Genomic DNA, 18,056 nt, shown 5'->3' with positions numbered 1-18,056 from the left:
AACGAATGTACAATTCAAACACACCTGAAGTGATTGGAAAAATTATGATAAATATGTTCAGAAAGTCATGAAATAAGGAGTGTGAAAAGGATACGCAAGGCAGCTGCAGTGTAGACCGTGTTCAGTTGTAAGAAAATTTTAAAGCAGTTTGACTATCCAGAATTAACACTGCAGACATCAACAACGTCCTGATGACTCGTCGTAATTATATTTCGAATTGCTGGATTTTTCATTCAATAGTGGAAACAAATGTCAGTTTTGTCAAGGCACAACTGAATTACAGATATTCACAACTGCATTCTTGCTAGGACAAATGACGTCCCTTTTGCCATTCATGTGTATGGGGTTTGTCATTACAGATATTTACAATTCAGTTGCAGATATCCGCTACGTAATTACAGATATCTGCAACTGCATTACGACCAGCAGTAATTCCAGTTTGAGATAACTACAACCTCATTTCGCCTAGTCAAAACTTAGATATCTGAACAGGGTAGACATCTTTAATTGAGGTGAATTAAAGATATTTTGAACTGGAATTATTGTTTTTGACTAGACAAAACTGAATTACAGATATCTGCACACACACATATCCAAACGTTAAAATATGGCTGTTATAAGAAGTGACCTGCTGTTATAAGAAGAAAAAAAGTCCACAATGTAAAGTTCGCTGAAACACTCAGTTTAAGTTTGCCGCTGGTCTCAGTAGCTGTTAGTTTGCCCTCCCCCTCCAAACAGAGTGCTCTGACCACTGCTGACAATGCTATACATTTTGTGAATGTGTGAACTCACTCAGAGAGCATGGATAGGATGTGTGCAATGGCCTGCATGGTTACAGCTGGTCCGGGGTTGCTCTGCACGGTATATACCCACCGCTGGTGCAGGAAATAACGTGAGAGTGAAGCCAGCGTTGAGGAGGCTGTCCGGTTGGCTGCCATGCTGAGGGGCACAGCACTACTAGAGGGCAATGGGAAGTTCTCCATATTGAAAATAAAGGGAGTCCGGAAGTCCAGAGGCAGCTTTTCATACCTGCAAATCACCAGAATTAAATGATAGTTACAACAAGTGGTTAAATATTGATCATCAGGAATAAACTGCACACTCGGAACACTTCATGAACCAAAGGTTTTTTACATATTGTGACTGAATTAAGTGTCAGGTTTATCATGCTTTATGACAAAGCATGGCTCTTGCTTTTGTAGTGATCTGTTATTTCATGCACTGACCTTATAAGCAGCTTCTCCAGAGGTTTAGTGAGCACAACCACACAGGGTCTGTCTGACAGAGCAGACTTGGCAGCAGGAACGGAGGCAGATTTGGAGGGAGAGGTATGGCCAACAATCTTCCTCTTGGTCTTTGGCGTTGCTTCTTTGTTCTGAACACGATGAGGGAAGCGAAGCTTGAGTATCTGCTCTCGCAGCTCATCCACAATCTGATGACAAAAGTGTGTGATGAGCTTCTAGACAAATGTGATTTTTGAGTGACTTTGTTCAGATGTATCCACCACCTACATGAGCTGACTTTTAAATGAACGGGTAAAGGAGCATGTAATAAATGCCTTGTAAAGCTTTAACTGTCAGTCCGAATCAGAAGATGACCATCCAAAAGAACAAGAGAAACTCATACGTTATGAGGAAATTCAGAGATTTGCATGGAAATAGCATATGTATTAAGACATCAGTTGCTTAAAACAAATGTAAAAACAAACATGTTACTGAACTGTGGAGTTGGGCTGTTGAACAGTTTGTCAGGAATTTTCTTCTTAGGGTTTCAGTGCAAGTCTCAAGTCACAATTCAATGAAGCAAGGAGGCAAGCAAAAGTGACTCCACCCTCTCACTGGAACATTATATACAGACCTGCACTGATGCATGAGCCTCAGACAAGCAACTAACTAGCTACCTGTTCCACCTCCTTGACAAATGTTTCTTCCCTGGATACAAGAATTAAACTTTTAAAGTCACTATATGTACACATACAGCATATACATGTATAAAATATTATATTATTGCCAGGGCTTGTATTGGGCTGGCAGACAAACAATTGACTGTTATGTGAGAACTAACATGTTTCTCCAGTTTTAGCTTCTCTTCATTGGCTCCCTGTTAAATTCAGAATAGAATTTAAGATTCTTCTCCTCACATATAAAGCTCTTAATGACCGAGCTCCATCATATCTTAAAGATCTCATTGTAAGATATTTTCCTAACAGAGCACTTCGCTCCCAAACTACAGGTTTACTTGTTGTTCCCAGAGTTTCTAAAAGTAGAATGGGAGGTAGAGCCTTCAGTTATCAGGCCCCTCTCTTGTGGAATAAGCTGCCAGTAAATGTCCAGGAAGCAGACACCCTTTCCACTTTTAAGATTAGGCTTAAAACTCTCCTTTTTGATAGAGTTTATAGTTAGGGATGGCTCAGGTAATCCTGAAACATCCCATAGTTAAGCTGCTATAGGCTTAGACTGCTGGGGGACCTCATCTGTCACACCTTTCCTCACTTTGCTCTCTTTTTCCCCCTGTTTAATTTCTCAAATGATATTATGTACATGTGACATTATTGTGGTTATTAACTTGTGTTTCCCTGTTCCAACAGGTATCCTTTGAATGGTGTTATGGTGTTTTTCCCCCCTCTTTTCTGTCTTCTCAAACCCCAGCTGGTCGAGGCAGATGGCCACCCTTCCTGGTTCTGGTTCTGCCAGAGGTTTCTTCCTGTTAAAAGGGAGTCGTTCCTTTCCACAGTCGCCTCAGGCACGCTCAGGACGGGAGATTGGACTGAAGACAAGTTTCGGTGCAATCTGTTGGTTTCCTTAGCTAGGATATTAATTTTTAAATTGGCTCGATATGAATTAATTGGATTATTATTACAATGAATTGAATTCCAATTGACTTGAATTGGACTATATTACTTAAGTGCCTTGAGATGACATTTGTAATTTGGCGCTATATAAATAAAATTTTATTGAATTGAATTATGTGTTCACTACAATTTAAGCATGAGCAATGTTGGAAGGTGCCTTTATGTCAAATTACATGAAGGTCCATCTCTCAGCCATATTCAAATATGAACAAAATGAGACAAGATTCAGCCTGTGAAACACATTAACGTAATGTACAAATAGAACATAGCTCAGGTGGAGAGGTGATTTGTCAACTAATCACTTGATTGAAGGCTCCACTTGCCCTTCAGTCTACTGGCAAGACATTAAAATGTAAGGTGCCCTGTGTGAACTATCCAGATCAGCTGGACCCATAGAGTGGCAATGCCTGTCTCACAGAATCGACAGCAAACACTGAACATTACGATGTTACATAGCTTGAAGGTGCTCTGGTTTGGTTTGACTGTAAAAGAGCTACGAACACTATAGAATTAACTTTCAATACCTTATTTCTAACATGGGCTGGTGTGCCAATAGGGAAGCCCAGGCGCAGAACCATGCAGGGTGTCTTGGAAATGAGACGGACAAGGTAGAAGGAGGTGGGAGGCTGGTCAGATGAGCTGTTGAGTCAAAAATAACTCTATTTCAGAGGTCCAGCTTAGTTGGCATCACACAAATTTCCAGTTTTAAAAGACAGAGAGGTGTGACACTATTAGACAGTAATACAAATATTTCTTTGCTTGGGATGCTTTACGCAACTGTACTTGTAAAATGTTGGCAATAGCTTGAAGTAAGAGAGATATAAGCTGTAAGCACTTTCAAAGATCTCTGATATTGTTGGATTCTGGGAAACAAGGGAGGTTACTATTTGAAAAAGTAAAATAAAATCAACCTGAAATCACTTTGTTCAGCCATCCAAATGCTCTTGGGGTTCATTTGAGGTGGCCTGATTCTTGGTTGGGAACCACTTACCTGCAAAATGTGTTTAATCCACCTTAAGAGCACAGATGTGTGGTAGAGCTGTCCATTTGCTCATTTATTTTGAGCACGATGATGATGATGACAACTACCACCAACTCCAAGCCAAATGTGATGTCATCAAGATGATAAACCAATTATAGAATCCTGGTAATATCATGTTACATTTAAAAAACTAATTTTCTTTCATGCTCTTAGTCCCCAACTGTACATAAACTCCAAATATCTGTTGTCATACCTATATATGAGTTTGACATAGGAGTAACCTTCCACCAACACAAAACTGCTGCAGTCCTTCAGCAGGGATGTGAGAGCAGAGTGGGAGATGCGACACTGGATGGTGCTGTAACGTCCATTGTTTCCAGCTGTGTGCAGGTGTTTGGGGACAGGCCTGAAAAGACAAAGGTCAAAACAGAATTAACCTGCATCTATACATTCACTATTATTCCTTTCATCCATTATTTTCAGACTTTATCCATCAGTAACACTTTTATTTCAGGACAGAGCACATAGAGTAAGACAAAACAACAAATTCCTCACAAGTCGTGTTCAAGGATAATCGTAATGCGATGCATGTGCAGCCATCTCTGCCAGAAGTTGGCATCCATGGAGAGGATGGGCTTCCAGTATGATGCAAACTGGGACTGAGAGGAGTCTTTGGATCCACTGTGCTGCAAAGATAGGACCTGGAAAAAGAATGATCTTTCAGTTAAAAGGTCAACACAGCTCATCTCGTTTGTGTAACTTCAGCCTTTTTGTCTTTAAGCTCTGCTGTTCTCCTGTCTGTGGAGAATATCTCCAGTTCTAAAATGCACCCGAGGATCAAGGATTGAGGGGGGACACAGTAGTATCCTTTGCAAAAGTATATGTGTATATATATATATATATATATATATATATATGAACATTACTCTTCACTCACACTTCATTGAGGGCAGTTCCCCCCTCTTTTCAAGCTCGAGTCCTCTACCAGAGAACTGGGAGCTTGAGGCTTCTACGCAGTATCTTAGCTGTTCCTAAAGCTGCGCTCTTCTGGACAGAGATGTCCGATGTTGTTCCTGGAATCTGCTGGAGCCAGTCTCCCAGTTTGGGGTCACGGCCCGAGTGTTCCGATCACCACAGGTACCACTGCTGCCTTCAGTTCACACATCTTTTCAACTTCTTCCTTCAGCCCTTGGTATACTTCTTCTTCCTGTTACTGTCTCTTGGAATTGCTACATCTGTCACTTCTGCCTTCTTCTGTAGTTTGTTGCCCACCACAATGTTCAGTTGGTTAGCCATCATCATTAGCCTGTCATTCTCCACCACCTTTGGAGGCATCTCCCATTTTGACTCTTGGATTTCCAAGCCATACTCAGTACAGATGTTCTTGTACACTATTGGTATTCCTGCTACTTGGTTATAGCATTCCATGTATGCCGTACCTGCCTGCATCCTACACCCTGCTACTATGTCTCAGAAGCCTCTTTGCACAGCCTGCACGCAGACCCCAGCCTCTTTCGTTCTTGTGCTGAGGGCCTGTTCTTGAGCTGCCATGATTAGCACCTCTGTGCGGTCTTTCAGACCAGCCTTTTGTAGCCACTGATAGGACTTCTCAATATCAGCCACTTCGTCAATCTGTCAGTGGTACATGTCACGCAGAGGCTCATCCTTCCATGATAGTTCCTCCTCACCTCCCCTGGGTTACAGCAGCCTGAGACACTCACTTAGCAGTTCATCACTGAGGGCAATCTTCCTGATTTATTCTTGAATCTTCATTGTTTCAAGAGGCTGTGATCACCTTGCCACTTTTTGATATAATTCGGCCGCCTTTATCTTGTCTGAATGACATCCCGATGTCCCTGTTGTATATCCAAGTGAGGTGTATCAGTGAGTCAACGTCTCACTCAGTCCTGGCATACAGTATGATGTCGTCCATGTAGAGGAGGTGGCTGATGGTTGAACCAGTATCCACAACCACTCTCTGTGATGATGTGGCTGGGGGGGTTCAGTCCTATGTAGAACAGCAGTGGGGACAGAACGTATCCTTGGTAGATACCACACTTAATTTTAACTAGTGCAATTGGCTTGGAATTGGCCTCTCATTGGGTTCTTGATGAAGCCTCTTCGTGTACTGTTGGTGTTGTAGAGTTCCAAGTGTGCCGCATGGAGTCGTAGGCTTTCTTGTAGTCAATCCAGCACAGATTCGTATGTCTGATATTACAGTCTTGACTGACAGTTCTATCGATCAGTAGCTGTTGTTTAGCTCCTCAGGCGGTAGTTCCAATTCCTCTCTGCGCCCTGCTCATGTACTGAGACAAGCACCTACTCATCTTATCTGCTATGATGCCTGACAAGAGTTTCCATGTCAAACGAAGGCAGATTATTAGCCAGTAGTTGGATGAAACTGCCCCCTTCTGGGGATTTATCAGAATCTCGATTGCCCAACCTTGGGTTAAACTTGAGTTAACCAGTCTGAGTGGGTCCAATTCATTATCAGCTGTTTCATTTGTGCTTCTAGGCATTTATGCAGTGCTGTAAGTTTCTGTAGCCAGTAGGTATGTATCATGTCAGGGCCCGATGCAGTCCAGCTCTTCATACAAACCGTGATGGTCACTGACTCCTGTTCCGGGACACTGCTGTGGTCAGTTCTCAGATCCATCAGCCATGGAGCACTGATGCTATGCGATGCTTCTCTCTCCCTTATGCTTTGGGTCTACTCTCATCTTATTACCCTGCCACTGCGCATACACGTTGGATGGTTCAGTGGAGAACATCCTATTTATCCTCCTGGTGTCAGCTTCTCAAGTCTACTTTCCCAGGCAGGTAGCCAGAGCTAATTGACTTTGGTTTAAAATAACGGCTCCAAAGCAAGGACATCTCATTCTGTTAAATGCTTGTTTCCTCAACTTCTCTCTCCTTCTGTCTGTATCAGAGTCCTTGATGGACTCAACTAGTGAGTATTTGTAGCAGAGGGATATATGTGTGTGACAGTAAAAAGTGTGATTTTACTATTAGTGTTGAACATGAAAAGATGGACAATTGCTGAGTGGTTCAGCCAGCTTTATACTAGTTGCATAATGTGTGTGAATAACTGAACAACTGGGTCCTGGCTGAAAGTGAGGGAATCCATGTTTCTGTTATAGCCCCACTATGCCACAACTGGTGTCTGTAAAATCTTTTAACAAAACGTTATCAATGGTAATGGTCAGAAATACACAACTGCACAAACAGAATTTGATAAAGATTGATTATATAATAATTATTGTGCTATTCTAATGCAAATAATTAATTAGGTGGCATAGTTAGTATGTTGAAAGAATTAAATGGCAGTTTTTCAGTGCGGTTTTTTTCCCTGAATGATCCAAAGCTTAAAGTCACATGACTGCTATGTGGCTACAGCTACTCAGCTTTCTGATCTTCACTGTTAAAATCTGCAACAGAGAGGTTCGCAGACACACAGATGCTATGCAGCTGATATGAAGCTGGCATCAGACCATCATCGCCATTGCCAAGGTTCCCAACAATTGTGTTAAGTATGATCAGCAAAGCACTGCACAGTACCGGGGTAGTAGAACCAGGAGGGATGTAGAACAAAGGAACTCCATTTTTGGTGCTCTCTGGAATCATGTAGTTCTCAGGAATTGAGTTAAATGACTGGAGGTGCACCAACATCTGATCAGTCTGGTTGATGCTGGAAAGATACACAGGAGATGGAAATGTATAGCAGTTCATCCAGCATTAAAATCTCCCACATTTCCCCTCTCCTGACAGATATGCAGTACCTCTGGAGGGTGTTCCAGAAGCGGCGGATGACAGAGGTGCGGAATGGGCTGGTAATGGGCTTCCTCTGGGTGCAGCTGATGTCATGAAGAATGTCGTAGCTTCCCTCCATCGTTACCTCCACCCTGGTGGTTCTTTTGGAGGGATCCAGAGGCCAGGAGGCAGCTGCTAGGTACTCGATATGCATGTTGTGTTTCCACAGCAAAACCAACTTTACCTCCAGCTGAGTCCCACCTTAAGAAAGGAGAGGCTTCATTCTCAATAAAGAAGAAAACATTCACCACATCGCTGAGATCATTGACGTTGCACTTTCTGCAATGTAAAACTTAAAGACAGACACTTACCTTTGGTTAGACTGATATCTCTGATGGTGTAGCCCTCTCTAAGTCGCACTGACACCACGCTGATTAAATGAGCATGGACCTCTTTCTCTGTGTGCTTCTTCCTCCTCATGACCAGGGCAGGGTTACCACTGGCTGACACAAGGTGCTCATTGAACAGTTTGGGCTGGGACACTACACAACCGTCAAATAGTTAGTAGGATTCATCACTCTAATAAACCTAATCACTCTATAAAATGATGGCAGTGCAACTCACAAGAAAAGAAAACGACAAGAAAAGTAAATACAGTTGCATACAGAAGTCAAGATTTGGGTTTTGAGATTTTGCTCAAATAACTGCACGCATATACATGCACCCACGTAATATATGTTTTACATATTCAACATGCACACCATGTTGCTTAGAATTTATATATGTGCAACTTTCAACTCATATTGTTCAGCTGACATCATCCGTGATTAAGTATTAATCACAGACATGGGACAGAAGTAGGAGTCAGTAAGGGAATATGCAGTGTTGTCTCACCACAGAAATACTCAGAGTTCATGGTGTCGGGGGTCTTGAGGAAGGAGTATGTTAAGAAGGCCTTGTGGTAAGCATTCATCTCCCGGCTGTCTTGGTTTACTTCAGGACAGCTGGGCAAGTATGAGCCAAAGGTGGCTAATGATATGAACTTCATCAGCTCCACGTTTGGGATGTAGCCAAAACTGCAGTCATATGAGTATGCACCACCAACCTAGTAGGGTACAAATCCAACTTAAAAGAAGCAATAAGCGACAAGTCCGACTTAAAAACATAGTTTATATACAGCTAATAACTATGTAATAATATTAGGAGAGCAATGTCACAGAATCCAGCTCAACAGTTCTTCGAGTACAAAGACATGGAAATAATTATCTTTATAAATGATATCCTGGTTTTCAACATATTCAGGATATGAGGTTTATAAAGAACCAGAGATCAGAGCTCTTATCACCTTTACCTGCACAAACGAGCATGCAATGGTTCCACTCCTGAGCTGGTTCAGCAGGGTTTCACACACAGCTACATCAGGAACACTTGTCACTCCATCTGTGATAATGATGATGCCTAGATACACACAAGAAAAATGGCAAATTCCATGTCATCAGTTATGAGGGGTGACCATGTTAAATGATGATAAAATAGAGCAAAAATGATAAACCCATGCAGTAACTCAGCAATTATTAGAATGGAAGATTCAGCCTCCATTTCAGCGACTTAGTAAACAGCCTTTAAAGAAAGTCATTTTCTTTGTTTTCATTTTTTAGTACTGGAACTGGTATCAGTGTGTCTGAGGCACAATGACACCTCTCATCTTCAGTTTTCTACTTCACACTGAGATTTGTCATGAGGGCCGTCTGTTTGTGACTGCTTCTTAAGAAGAGAAACAGGTAGCTGCAGTTTTTTTCAGGAAAGACAAATCAAACTTGTAGTTGATGGTGTAAGCCTTGACTTTGTAATAACAGGACGATCTTTGCATATTTTAACCTTATAATAAACACACACACACACAAATATTAAGGTGTACCCCGCCTCTCGCCCGATGACCGCTGGGATAGGCTCCAGCCCCCCCGCGACCCGACTGAAGGGTTAAGCGGGTATAGAAGATGGATGGATGGAATATCCAGACTTTACAAATAGGTTTTAAGAAATAATCCTCAATGGAGGATTGCCATTTGTTGAAGTTATAGCCTAAATGTATTCAAATAAATTATTTCTTTTTAATGACAAACACTTGACTGAGAGCATAAATGTCAGCTTGGGACAATAACACAAACCTACCTGCACTGGAGTTTGGGGGCAGCAACTGAAGGGCCAAGATCCCCTGGCGTACCATGCTGACAAGACCCATATCAGCTGACACCATGGACATACCCTGCTTCCTGTGGAGTTGGTCTTCCAGGTTATAGCTATGGTGACTTAAGCTTTGTACTGGCTCCATCGACTACAATGCAAAGTAAAAAACAAATTCATCATTAATCAATTTAATCAATAGTGCTAAAGCATTGGCAGCTATATGGAGCTATCATGATATGACACACAGCACCCATCACCCTGGAAGAGGTCCCACCTTTGCAACACATCTAAAAACTGTACACATGTACACATGCACATACCTTTTCTTGCTGCTGATGTAGGACTTCTGCAATGTTGCTCTCCAGTGCCCTGAGCTGCTGGTAGATGTGGTGCAAGAACTCATTAAGGTCTGTTCTATCAAGCTGGCACCCTTGGACCAAAACCTGGAAGAGAAATCAAGACTGTCAGAGAACTGCAATATCTACAGTGGCTTTACATCATGTCAAATCAGAACGCAGAACCTGCCATCTGAACAATAAGAATGCAGAAGACCACCACAACCAAAACCTTGAATTTCATCTCACTTAAATTGCAGTGAAGAACTGCAATAACCTTTAAAGTGTACCATATAACCCAGATAATAGTTTCCTTTTGCTGCCATGGGTCTCTCAGACTTTTGAATTATCGTACATATGTGATGTAACTGTTGGGCGTGGTCACACAGAAGTGAAACACACTCTTTCTCAGAGAAAAAAACACTGCTTTTTATTTCACGTTACATCCGTGTTAAAGGTATTCATTATTTTTTCTTCATTAGATTCAAGGTCAGGTGCACAAAACAGGATGAAATGTAACCTGATGTGAAGTGAGGCCAATAATTGATGAATAGGCCAAAATAGTGATGAAAATCTTGGGCTTGAAAAGCTGATCAGTTCCAGGGACTTTAAATGGTTGAGCCAGCCCGCCTAGACACCTGGACAATGCATGGAACACTTCATCAAAGATCATCTCTCCTGTGCCATCATCCTGCAGGACAGAACACGAAACAAACTTCAAATTCCATTTAAACATAATTGCCAGTTAGTGACACATCTTATAGCAGAGTTGTACGTCTTTTTCAAGCAGTTAAGCGTGCTGAACAGAGAGTGGACACTGTGTTTCCCTCATCCCCACAGTTGTAAGTGTAGTGAAACCATTTTTTTTACTAAATACTACCATTACCTTGTTCTCCAACCATTTTTACAAAAAAACTAAAAGCTATGATTCATTTTGAGTATGGGACACTCCCAGGGCTGTGTAGCTCTGACTGATTCAGTAGAGTGACTAATGGATATATGGAAAAAGGAATAAACTACTGATAGAAAAATAGCATTAATTAAAACTAAGAAACATTATAAAGTAGGCTTAAACTTGTTTGAGGAAAGTGGCTTTGCAGTGGATCAGTTCCTAATGCTGAGATGACGGATTTCCACGCTGATGTCAAATTTAATGCAGTATGCCCTCACTCAACATGTCTCTCTATCAGTCACATGCTGCACATTGGCTTTTTTGACTCATTCTTTTCTTTAGATCTATATAAATATTCATTATAAAATGCTTTATCTGCATATTACACAAGCTCATTTTAAAAACAGTATCATCTGAATCAAATTCAGAAAAGTTTTGAGCTCATTTGAAATAAGATACCAACAACATGCTTCATAAAGTGTGTGACAGGAGGGTGTTTGTCCCTGTGATGGATGAACTCCACCTTGAAGAACATTCCGGAAGCGTTTATGAACTAAAGAGACTAATCGTTGTCTTTTTGAAAAGATAAGCTCAGTAGTTTAGAGCTTCCTCTGGAAATATCTAGAATAATAGGATATGACAGATTTTCATTTGCCTAATATTTTCAGTTGAGGACTGGTCTAGACTGGACTGCTGGCTGAACAGTCTAGAATTAGAAGTCTTAAAACAGAACCTCAGAGCAATAATCCATGCAGACTGTGGTTTGGCATTATTTTTGATAAGATAAGGAAGGCCTTACATCTCACAAAGCAGCATTTGATTCATTATAGAACATGGAAAACATCAAATATTCAAAGTGAGACAATCTTCTCATCATGAAAAAAGCTAATCTTGAATTTGATGGCAGCAACACAAAATTAGGAAAAGTAAGTGTTTCTAAAGAGAAACAGCCAGGGAGGCGTCCTGTAACTAACCAGGTTTATTGGCAACAGGTTAGTAACACTACTGTGTATAAAAAGCTCTTTTTACGTCACCATAAACCTCACCATAAAGATGTTGAAAATCTACAAATTATAGAGTCATTTCAGAACAATGTTCTTCAATATCAAATTGAAAAGACTTTGAATAGTCCATTATTTATACTACAGACAAGCCTTTTCCTTGCACATCCGTGCCATGTCTGGAGGTGTAATGCTGGCATGGAAGGTCAGGGCTGAGTCCCCTCTGCGCACATTACTGAGAGGGAACAACAGCCCCAATACGGCACAACTAAAATGTGCAAAGGTGTGTGAAGAGTGTGAAAACCAGAAACACTTCTCTGGGCCAACGCTCATTCAAACTGGCTGAGCCAAAGTGCAAAACTGTTCTGTGGTCAAAGAGTTGAAATTCAGCTTGTTATCAGTACATGTGCTCTGTCCCAACATTTGTGAAACGTGTTCAAGATGAGCTAATATTTTTCATGAAGCAGAGTAATACCTCACTGTCAACATCGAATGTCTTTTCTATGTTCTATTATCAACAAAATATTGGTTCATGAGCTTTGCACATCATTGTACTCTGTTTACGTTTTCACAGATTTCACATTTTTTGGGAAGTGGATGAAATTTGCAGTTGAAAGTTGTATTTCTATTCTGTGAACGTCCTCTGTGTCATTACTGTCACACGAGATCATTCAGGCAGTAATCCACCAACCAATACTGTGGATTTATGTCTTACCACAATTCCTGTGGAGGGGCTGAGGTCCAGTTCAATGATGAAGCGGTACCTGCGGGCCAGGAAGGTGGCCCGGGTAGACGGCATCAACATGCAGGGGTACAGGGCAGGGGAGAAGTCTGGTTGCCATCCTTTAGGTAAGATGCTCAACAAGTCCAGTTCATTTTCTGAGTTCAGCTGTAAAGAAATTGAGAGCGTCACAAGGCATCAGTTACTGTTCACAAAATTTACAGAAAACCATGATAAAAAAACATATTTCAGCTTTCAGGTAGTTTTCCAATGTTTTGTTACCTTGACACCATTTGCTGCCGTTAAACAGTTTGACATGGGGCACATAAAACTCACATATGTTGTTACGCATATGCCATAGTGCTTCATTGGCAGAAACCTTGTCATTTTTAACTGACAGCTACCATGCATAACAGCTTCTACATGCTGTAACTTTAGAATGAAAGAGAACCTTTTCTTGAGCAGTTTTCACAACTGCTTTTCTTCCCTGGGGATTAATGAGCTGTCATAGCCAAAGCTACATAAAGAATTATCATTCACACATTTGACTGCAAGGTAACTGGGGAAAAAACACTCCATAATGACAATGAGTCTGCCTGTAGAATACAAGCAAGAAGCCAAAATTCAAAATGCCAAAATGCACGATTTGCTAAACAGTGCATAGATTTTAAAAAAAGTAGATACAGTAGAAACAATACAATTAAGTAAACCAATAAACCATACTTCCCAATTATTCATCCCACCCTCGCTTGCTTCAGCTCCACCCCACCTTCAGGCCCACTACTGGATAGTGTACTGAATTAAAAATAAATTAGAAACAAACAAACTGGAACAGGGGATTACATAATTGAGGAACTACTGTAAATACACAGTGTCATATTTACATCTAATTAATCTTGTAGATTTAATAATGACAATGAGTCTGCCTGTAGAATACAAGCAAGAAGCCAAAATTCATACTGCAACTGCAGCAACACACCACAGTCAACAGTGTGATATGATCCGTGGGTGGCATAATCCATCCATCCATCCATCCATCCATCCATCCATCCATCCATCCATCCATCCATCCATCCATCCATTCACCCATCCATCCATCCACCCACCCATCCATCCATCCACCCATCCATAGATCCACCGGGGGGGCTGGAGCCTATCCCAGCTGTCATTGGGGGGGAGGCGGGTACACCCTGGACAGGCCAGACGGAGACAAACCACCATGCACGTTCACACTCACTGCGAGGGATAATTCAGAGACGTGGCATAATGTAGTGTGACAAAATTTTATGCAGTCAAGTGAAAACAGAGGGGGTGGAGATGAAACAAGAAAATGTGTTCAGTGAGAGGCTTCTTCTATAGCACGGGTCATTTCTGTCAAAGCAGGAGCTCAACACAATGAATAATAACTGAACACAGGTTTAACCATGCCCAAAGAAAGGCTAATTGTGTTTATCAATCAGCGATGGGAACTGATTCCACATGAGAACCAGTTCCAAATGTTTCCAAAAGTGTAATTAAATCAAATGTAAATCCTGATTCAACCCACAGGGAAATGAGATTGTACCAACATTTCTTTTTCATTATGAGCAGTTTTCCTCCAGCACCTCTCCATGTTGCAGCAGAGCGGAACAAGCCTCTCACTGAACGCACTCGGTTGCTTTCGTTTTTAACAGAATGCTATTGAGAGGATGAGCAGTCTTCCTCTTTATGTTCATTAACACAGCTTCCTGAAGAAGTAGTCAGTAAATTCCTTTCTTTAAAGCCATGATGTTGCATTTCCAGTCCAGTCTGCAGTCCAGGTGGACTCCCAGGTATCTGTATTCAGTTTCTGTCAGGCTGATCCTCTTTCACCTTGAAACCAGTGATCTTCTTCGTCTCTGACCACACATCTCTCGCGTTATTTTGCTGGAGCTCTCTTTTCAGCTTTTTTCTGTACACCTCCTTGCACTGTGCTGTCTTCTTTTCCAACTGTTTTTGAACAGTCCTCAATAACTCCTTGTCTCCCTCCCTGAAGGCTTTTTCAATGTTCAGCAGCTTTTTCAGGTCACTGGTGATCCAGGGTTTGCTCTTGAAGAAGTATCTCATTATTCTTGCGGGAATAACACTCTCCACACAAAAAGTTATTAAATCTGTCACACACTCAGTCATGGTGTTGATATCCTCTCCATGTGGCTCACAAAGTGCATTCCAGTCTGGACTCAAAGCATCCCCACATTTCATCTTCAGCCTCCTGAGAACATAGACCGTACTGTCACAGGTTTTTGCAAAACAACGTGTTTATGTGGAGGTGAGGAGAGCTAGATTGTGGTTTGATTTTCCTAACCGAGGAGGGGCAGAGGAGCTATATGCATCTTTGACATTAGCATGGAACAGATCCAGCTTTCAGTTTTCTCTGGTGGAGCAGTTGAGAAACTGTTGAAGGTTGGAAGTGTAGCTGAGAGGAAGACTTGGTTGAAAGCTCCAGAAATCACTATGAATTTGATGGTATGTTGTGTTTGTAGCCTCAGACTGAGCTGATGGTGTCACAGACAGTGTCGGCATTGACTGCAGGTAACATATAGACTGCTACCAGAATAACACAGGTGAACTCTCTTGATATATAATATGGATGTGAATTCACAGTTAGCAGTTCAACGTCCTCTGTACAGATCCTCTCCTTAACAGTGACATGACCAGGATTACATACTCTGTTTTTAACAAGCAGTCCACCTTCGCTTTTGCCTCTGCTTCTAATGTTTGTGTCTACAGAGACATTTGAGTCCGGAATTTGCTCCTGCAGTCATGTTTCAGTGAAACACATAATACTGCATTCTCAATATTCTTTCTGGGTCATCCTGAGCACTCCAAGCTTGTCCGTTTTGTTTGCACATGTTAGCGATCTGACAATCCTAATCAGAATGAAGGGAATCAGGGACCTGGCCTGTGCTTCTGCTCTCGTTGCCATGCTATGCAACAGGAGCATGGCCAATGCAAGGCTCATACAACTCTTGCAGTGGCATGGCATCTTAATAAGAGCTGTTGAAAACTGTCATGGCAGAGAGGAAGAAGCAGTTCAAAACATTGCTACATTTAAAAAAGAAAGGTGAAAACAGAGCTGTCTGCAAAAAATTCCTGCAAATTGACTATTCTTCACCAGTTATTACATTATTCCCACAGATAGGAAAGCTGATATCTAATCAGAATTGGCATTTTCAGTTCAAGTTGCACCCAACTAATCCAGAACCTATTTCATTGTGATTTTATTAAGTGAAGGTAGAAAATCATACACTATAAATGAGGCATTACCATTAATATAAGAGAAATATCCTCTGCTGGAGATAATAACTGTCTTTCATGTGGATTTTGCAAATCTACAGATCTTTAACATTCAAAAAATCTATACAACACACTGCGGATAAGAGGGACACCCAAAAAGCATAACGTGAGCTTTTCAAGAGACTGCATTAACTCACCACTTCAGGCACTGAGGCTGGCCAGATGACTTGATTAAGTTTACCAAGGAACCATGCTAGACGCACATTCCTGGATATCCGATAGTCCTCCTTCATGAGCAGGTAGATCTGGTCCGCCTCCTCTACCTACAGACCAGGAACACAAAGTAAATGAAGATCTACTGAAACCAAGCTTACTGCGAGCGCATTACTATGTGCTGCGTCTCTGGTCAACCTGACAGGACCCACTGACCTGTATGGCCACGCGAGCACAGCGGACTGGGCCTCGCTGCCGTTCACTTACATCAGTCTACAGCCATTCGAGTGAACGCTGGGTTAAACGTGTCTTCGTTTAAGTAAAACTCATAATTAACTTTTCATTTTATTGCGCTAAAGTTTTGCTAAACAACAGGCTGGTGACTGCATGTTCACACACATATTACTAAGCTTTATTCAAGGTTGGATTCGTCTTCATCTTCATTCATCATCCGGAGAATCCGAACAAGCTGCATCCCTTTAACAACCTCTGAGGGTTGCAGCTAGTTTGAGAGTTTACGTGGGTTAAAGCGCTATCAGCTCTGCTGCTATGTTTCACTTTGAGCAGGACTTTGTCGAGTTCTAAACACTAGGACCAACCAACAAATGAAGAGCGAGCACTATTTCTTCCCACTGGTGGATATTACCTCATTGTCCTGTCTCTCTGCCATGCCTCGTGTAACATAGGAGCTGCAGGGGTGTCAGCGGGCCTCAGTCGATGAATCTTCACTTCAGATGGTAAAAAATTATCCGTCTCAATACTTGTTTATCATCTGCCTTGTGTGCTGATCAGGTGCTCGCACGGCGCTGTCATCTTCAACATGGTCACATACCTTTTCCGGAACTGTATTTCAAAATAAAATCAGCGCCCGGCTCATTTGATCGAATGAAACCAAACTTAAAACTGTTAACGAAACAGTGTCTTTACCGAACGTCCTGAAAGGGTTACCTTTACACTCAGTACGTCTGAAATGGAAGAATCCGCTGGCTTAAATTCAATTTGAATGCAAAGACATGCCTGACCTGGTAAAATATTTCAAGCAAGATTAATTGCATTTAGCTTTATTAATTACATGTAACAATCGATTTAAACTGGCTTAAATCAATTCAAATCTCTGAGTTCCATGGTCCCGTCTGAAGTCAGTTCAAATAAATCCATCTCTGGTCAGAGTTTCTTTTTGTAGATGGACAAACCTACTTCTTATGAAAAGTATCTCTTTTAATTTAGGTACAGTCCTATTTGTTCTTAGAGAACATGATTTGTTTGGTCTTGTTTATGTTTTATTTTGAAGTTATACTAACGACACTTCCGTAAAAAGTGGAGTTTGTTTTTTTCGAGCTGTATGTGACCCGGAAGTGTCACCACTTCTTTGTCGGGGTGTGGGCGGGGGGGCCCAGAGCGTTGACCAAAAACAGAGTTAACCATGACAGCTGTTTTAGGATGTTGAGAAGTTCAGAAACAGGAGCAGTAAAGTCCCTGCGGAGCTCATAAAGATAACAGCAAAAATCAGAAAATGCAAAAGAAGATGTAACAAACAAGATCTTCTAAATGTTGCACAGGGTTTTCCTGTTCAACTTTATTACCAGTACAGAACTTCAAATAAAAACTTCCTCTGGAAATGAAATAGTACTCTCTTGGTGAATGAAGCAAAGACAATATGGGGGGTGGAGCAGGTTTGAGGCGGGGTACACCTTGGGCAGCTCCCCAGTCCATCACAGGGACACACAGAGACAAACAAGGCACACAACCGTGCACATTGACACTCAGTTCGCGGGACAAATAACAATCACCAGTTAAGCTAACATGTATTTTTTTTGGACAGTGGGTTTGAAGTAGGAGTACCCAGAGGGAACCCATTTGTGAACATGC

At 41.6% G+C, this 18,056-nt stretch overlaps 1 protein-coding gene across 8 annotated transcripts in view; it reads right to left on the bottom strand.

Annotated features, from left to right (window-relative positions):
* szt2 (SZT2 subunit of KICSTOR complex) overlaps positions 1-16,992 on the bottom strand; it is a 137,923-nt gene extending 120,931 nt beyond the window's left edge. For all 8 annotated transcript variants that reach the window (XM_072390189.1, XM_072390193.1, XM_072390196.1 and 5 more), the window contains exons 1-16: positions 16,834-16,992; positions 16,172-16,297; positions 12,714-12,887; positions 10,626-10,796; positions 10,091-10,213; positions 9,756-9,918; positions 8,935-9,041; positions 8,478-8,688; positions 7,955-8,125; positions 7,613-7,844; positions 7,392-7,521; positions 4,389-4,534; positions 4,087-4,239; positions 3,376-3,490; positions 1,227-1,432; positions 793-1,029 (exon numbers count right to left, since the gene is read on the bottom strand). In XM_072390189.1, the coding sequence (XP_072246290.1) occupies positions 793-1,029; positions 1,227-1,432; positions 3,376-3,490; positions 4,087-4,239; positions 4,389-4,534; positions 7,392-7,521; positions 7,613-7,844; positions 7,955-8,125; positions 8,478-8,688; positions 8,935-9,041; positions 9,756-9,918; positions 10,091-10,213; positions 10,626-10,796; positions 12,714-12,887; positions 16,172-16,297; positions 16,834-16,857 (2,489 nt within the window). In that variant the 5' untranslated portion in view covers positions 16,858-16,992. The remainder of the gene's footprint in view (positions 1-792; positions 1,030-1,226; positions 1,433-3,375; positions 3,491-4,086; positions 4,240-4,388; positions 4,535-7,391; positions 7,522-7,612; positions 7,845-7,954; positions 8,126-8,477; positions 8,689-8,934; positions 9,042-9,755; positions 9,919-10,090; positions 10,214-10,625; positions 10,797-12,713; positions 12,888-16,171; positions 16,298-16,833) is intronic.
* Between the last annotated feature and the right edge of the window lie 1,064 nt (positions 16,993-18,056).

Source organism: Leuresthes tenuis, unplaced genomic scaffold (genome assembly GCF_036924035.1).
Source record: "Leuresthes tenuis unplaced genomic scaffold, fLeuTen1.0.hap1 SCAF_7, whole genome shotgun sequence".
NCBI classification, from domain to species: Eukaryota; Metazoa; Chordata; class Actinopteri; order Atheriniformes; family Atherinopsidae; genus Leuresthes; species Leuresthes tenuis.
Note: the sequence above shows the minus strand (reverse complement) of the source record. Positions and strands in the feature narration are given on the sequence as shown.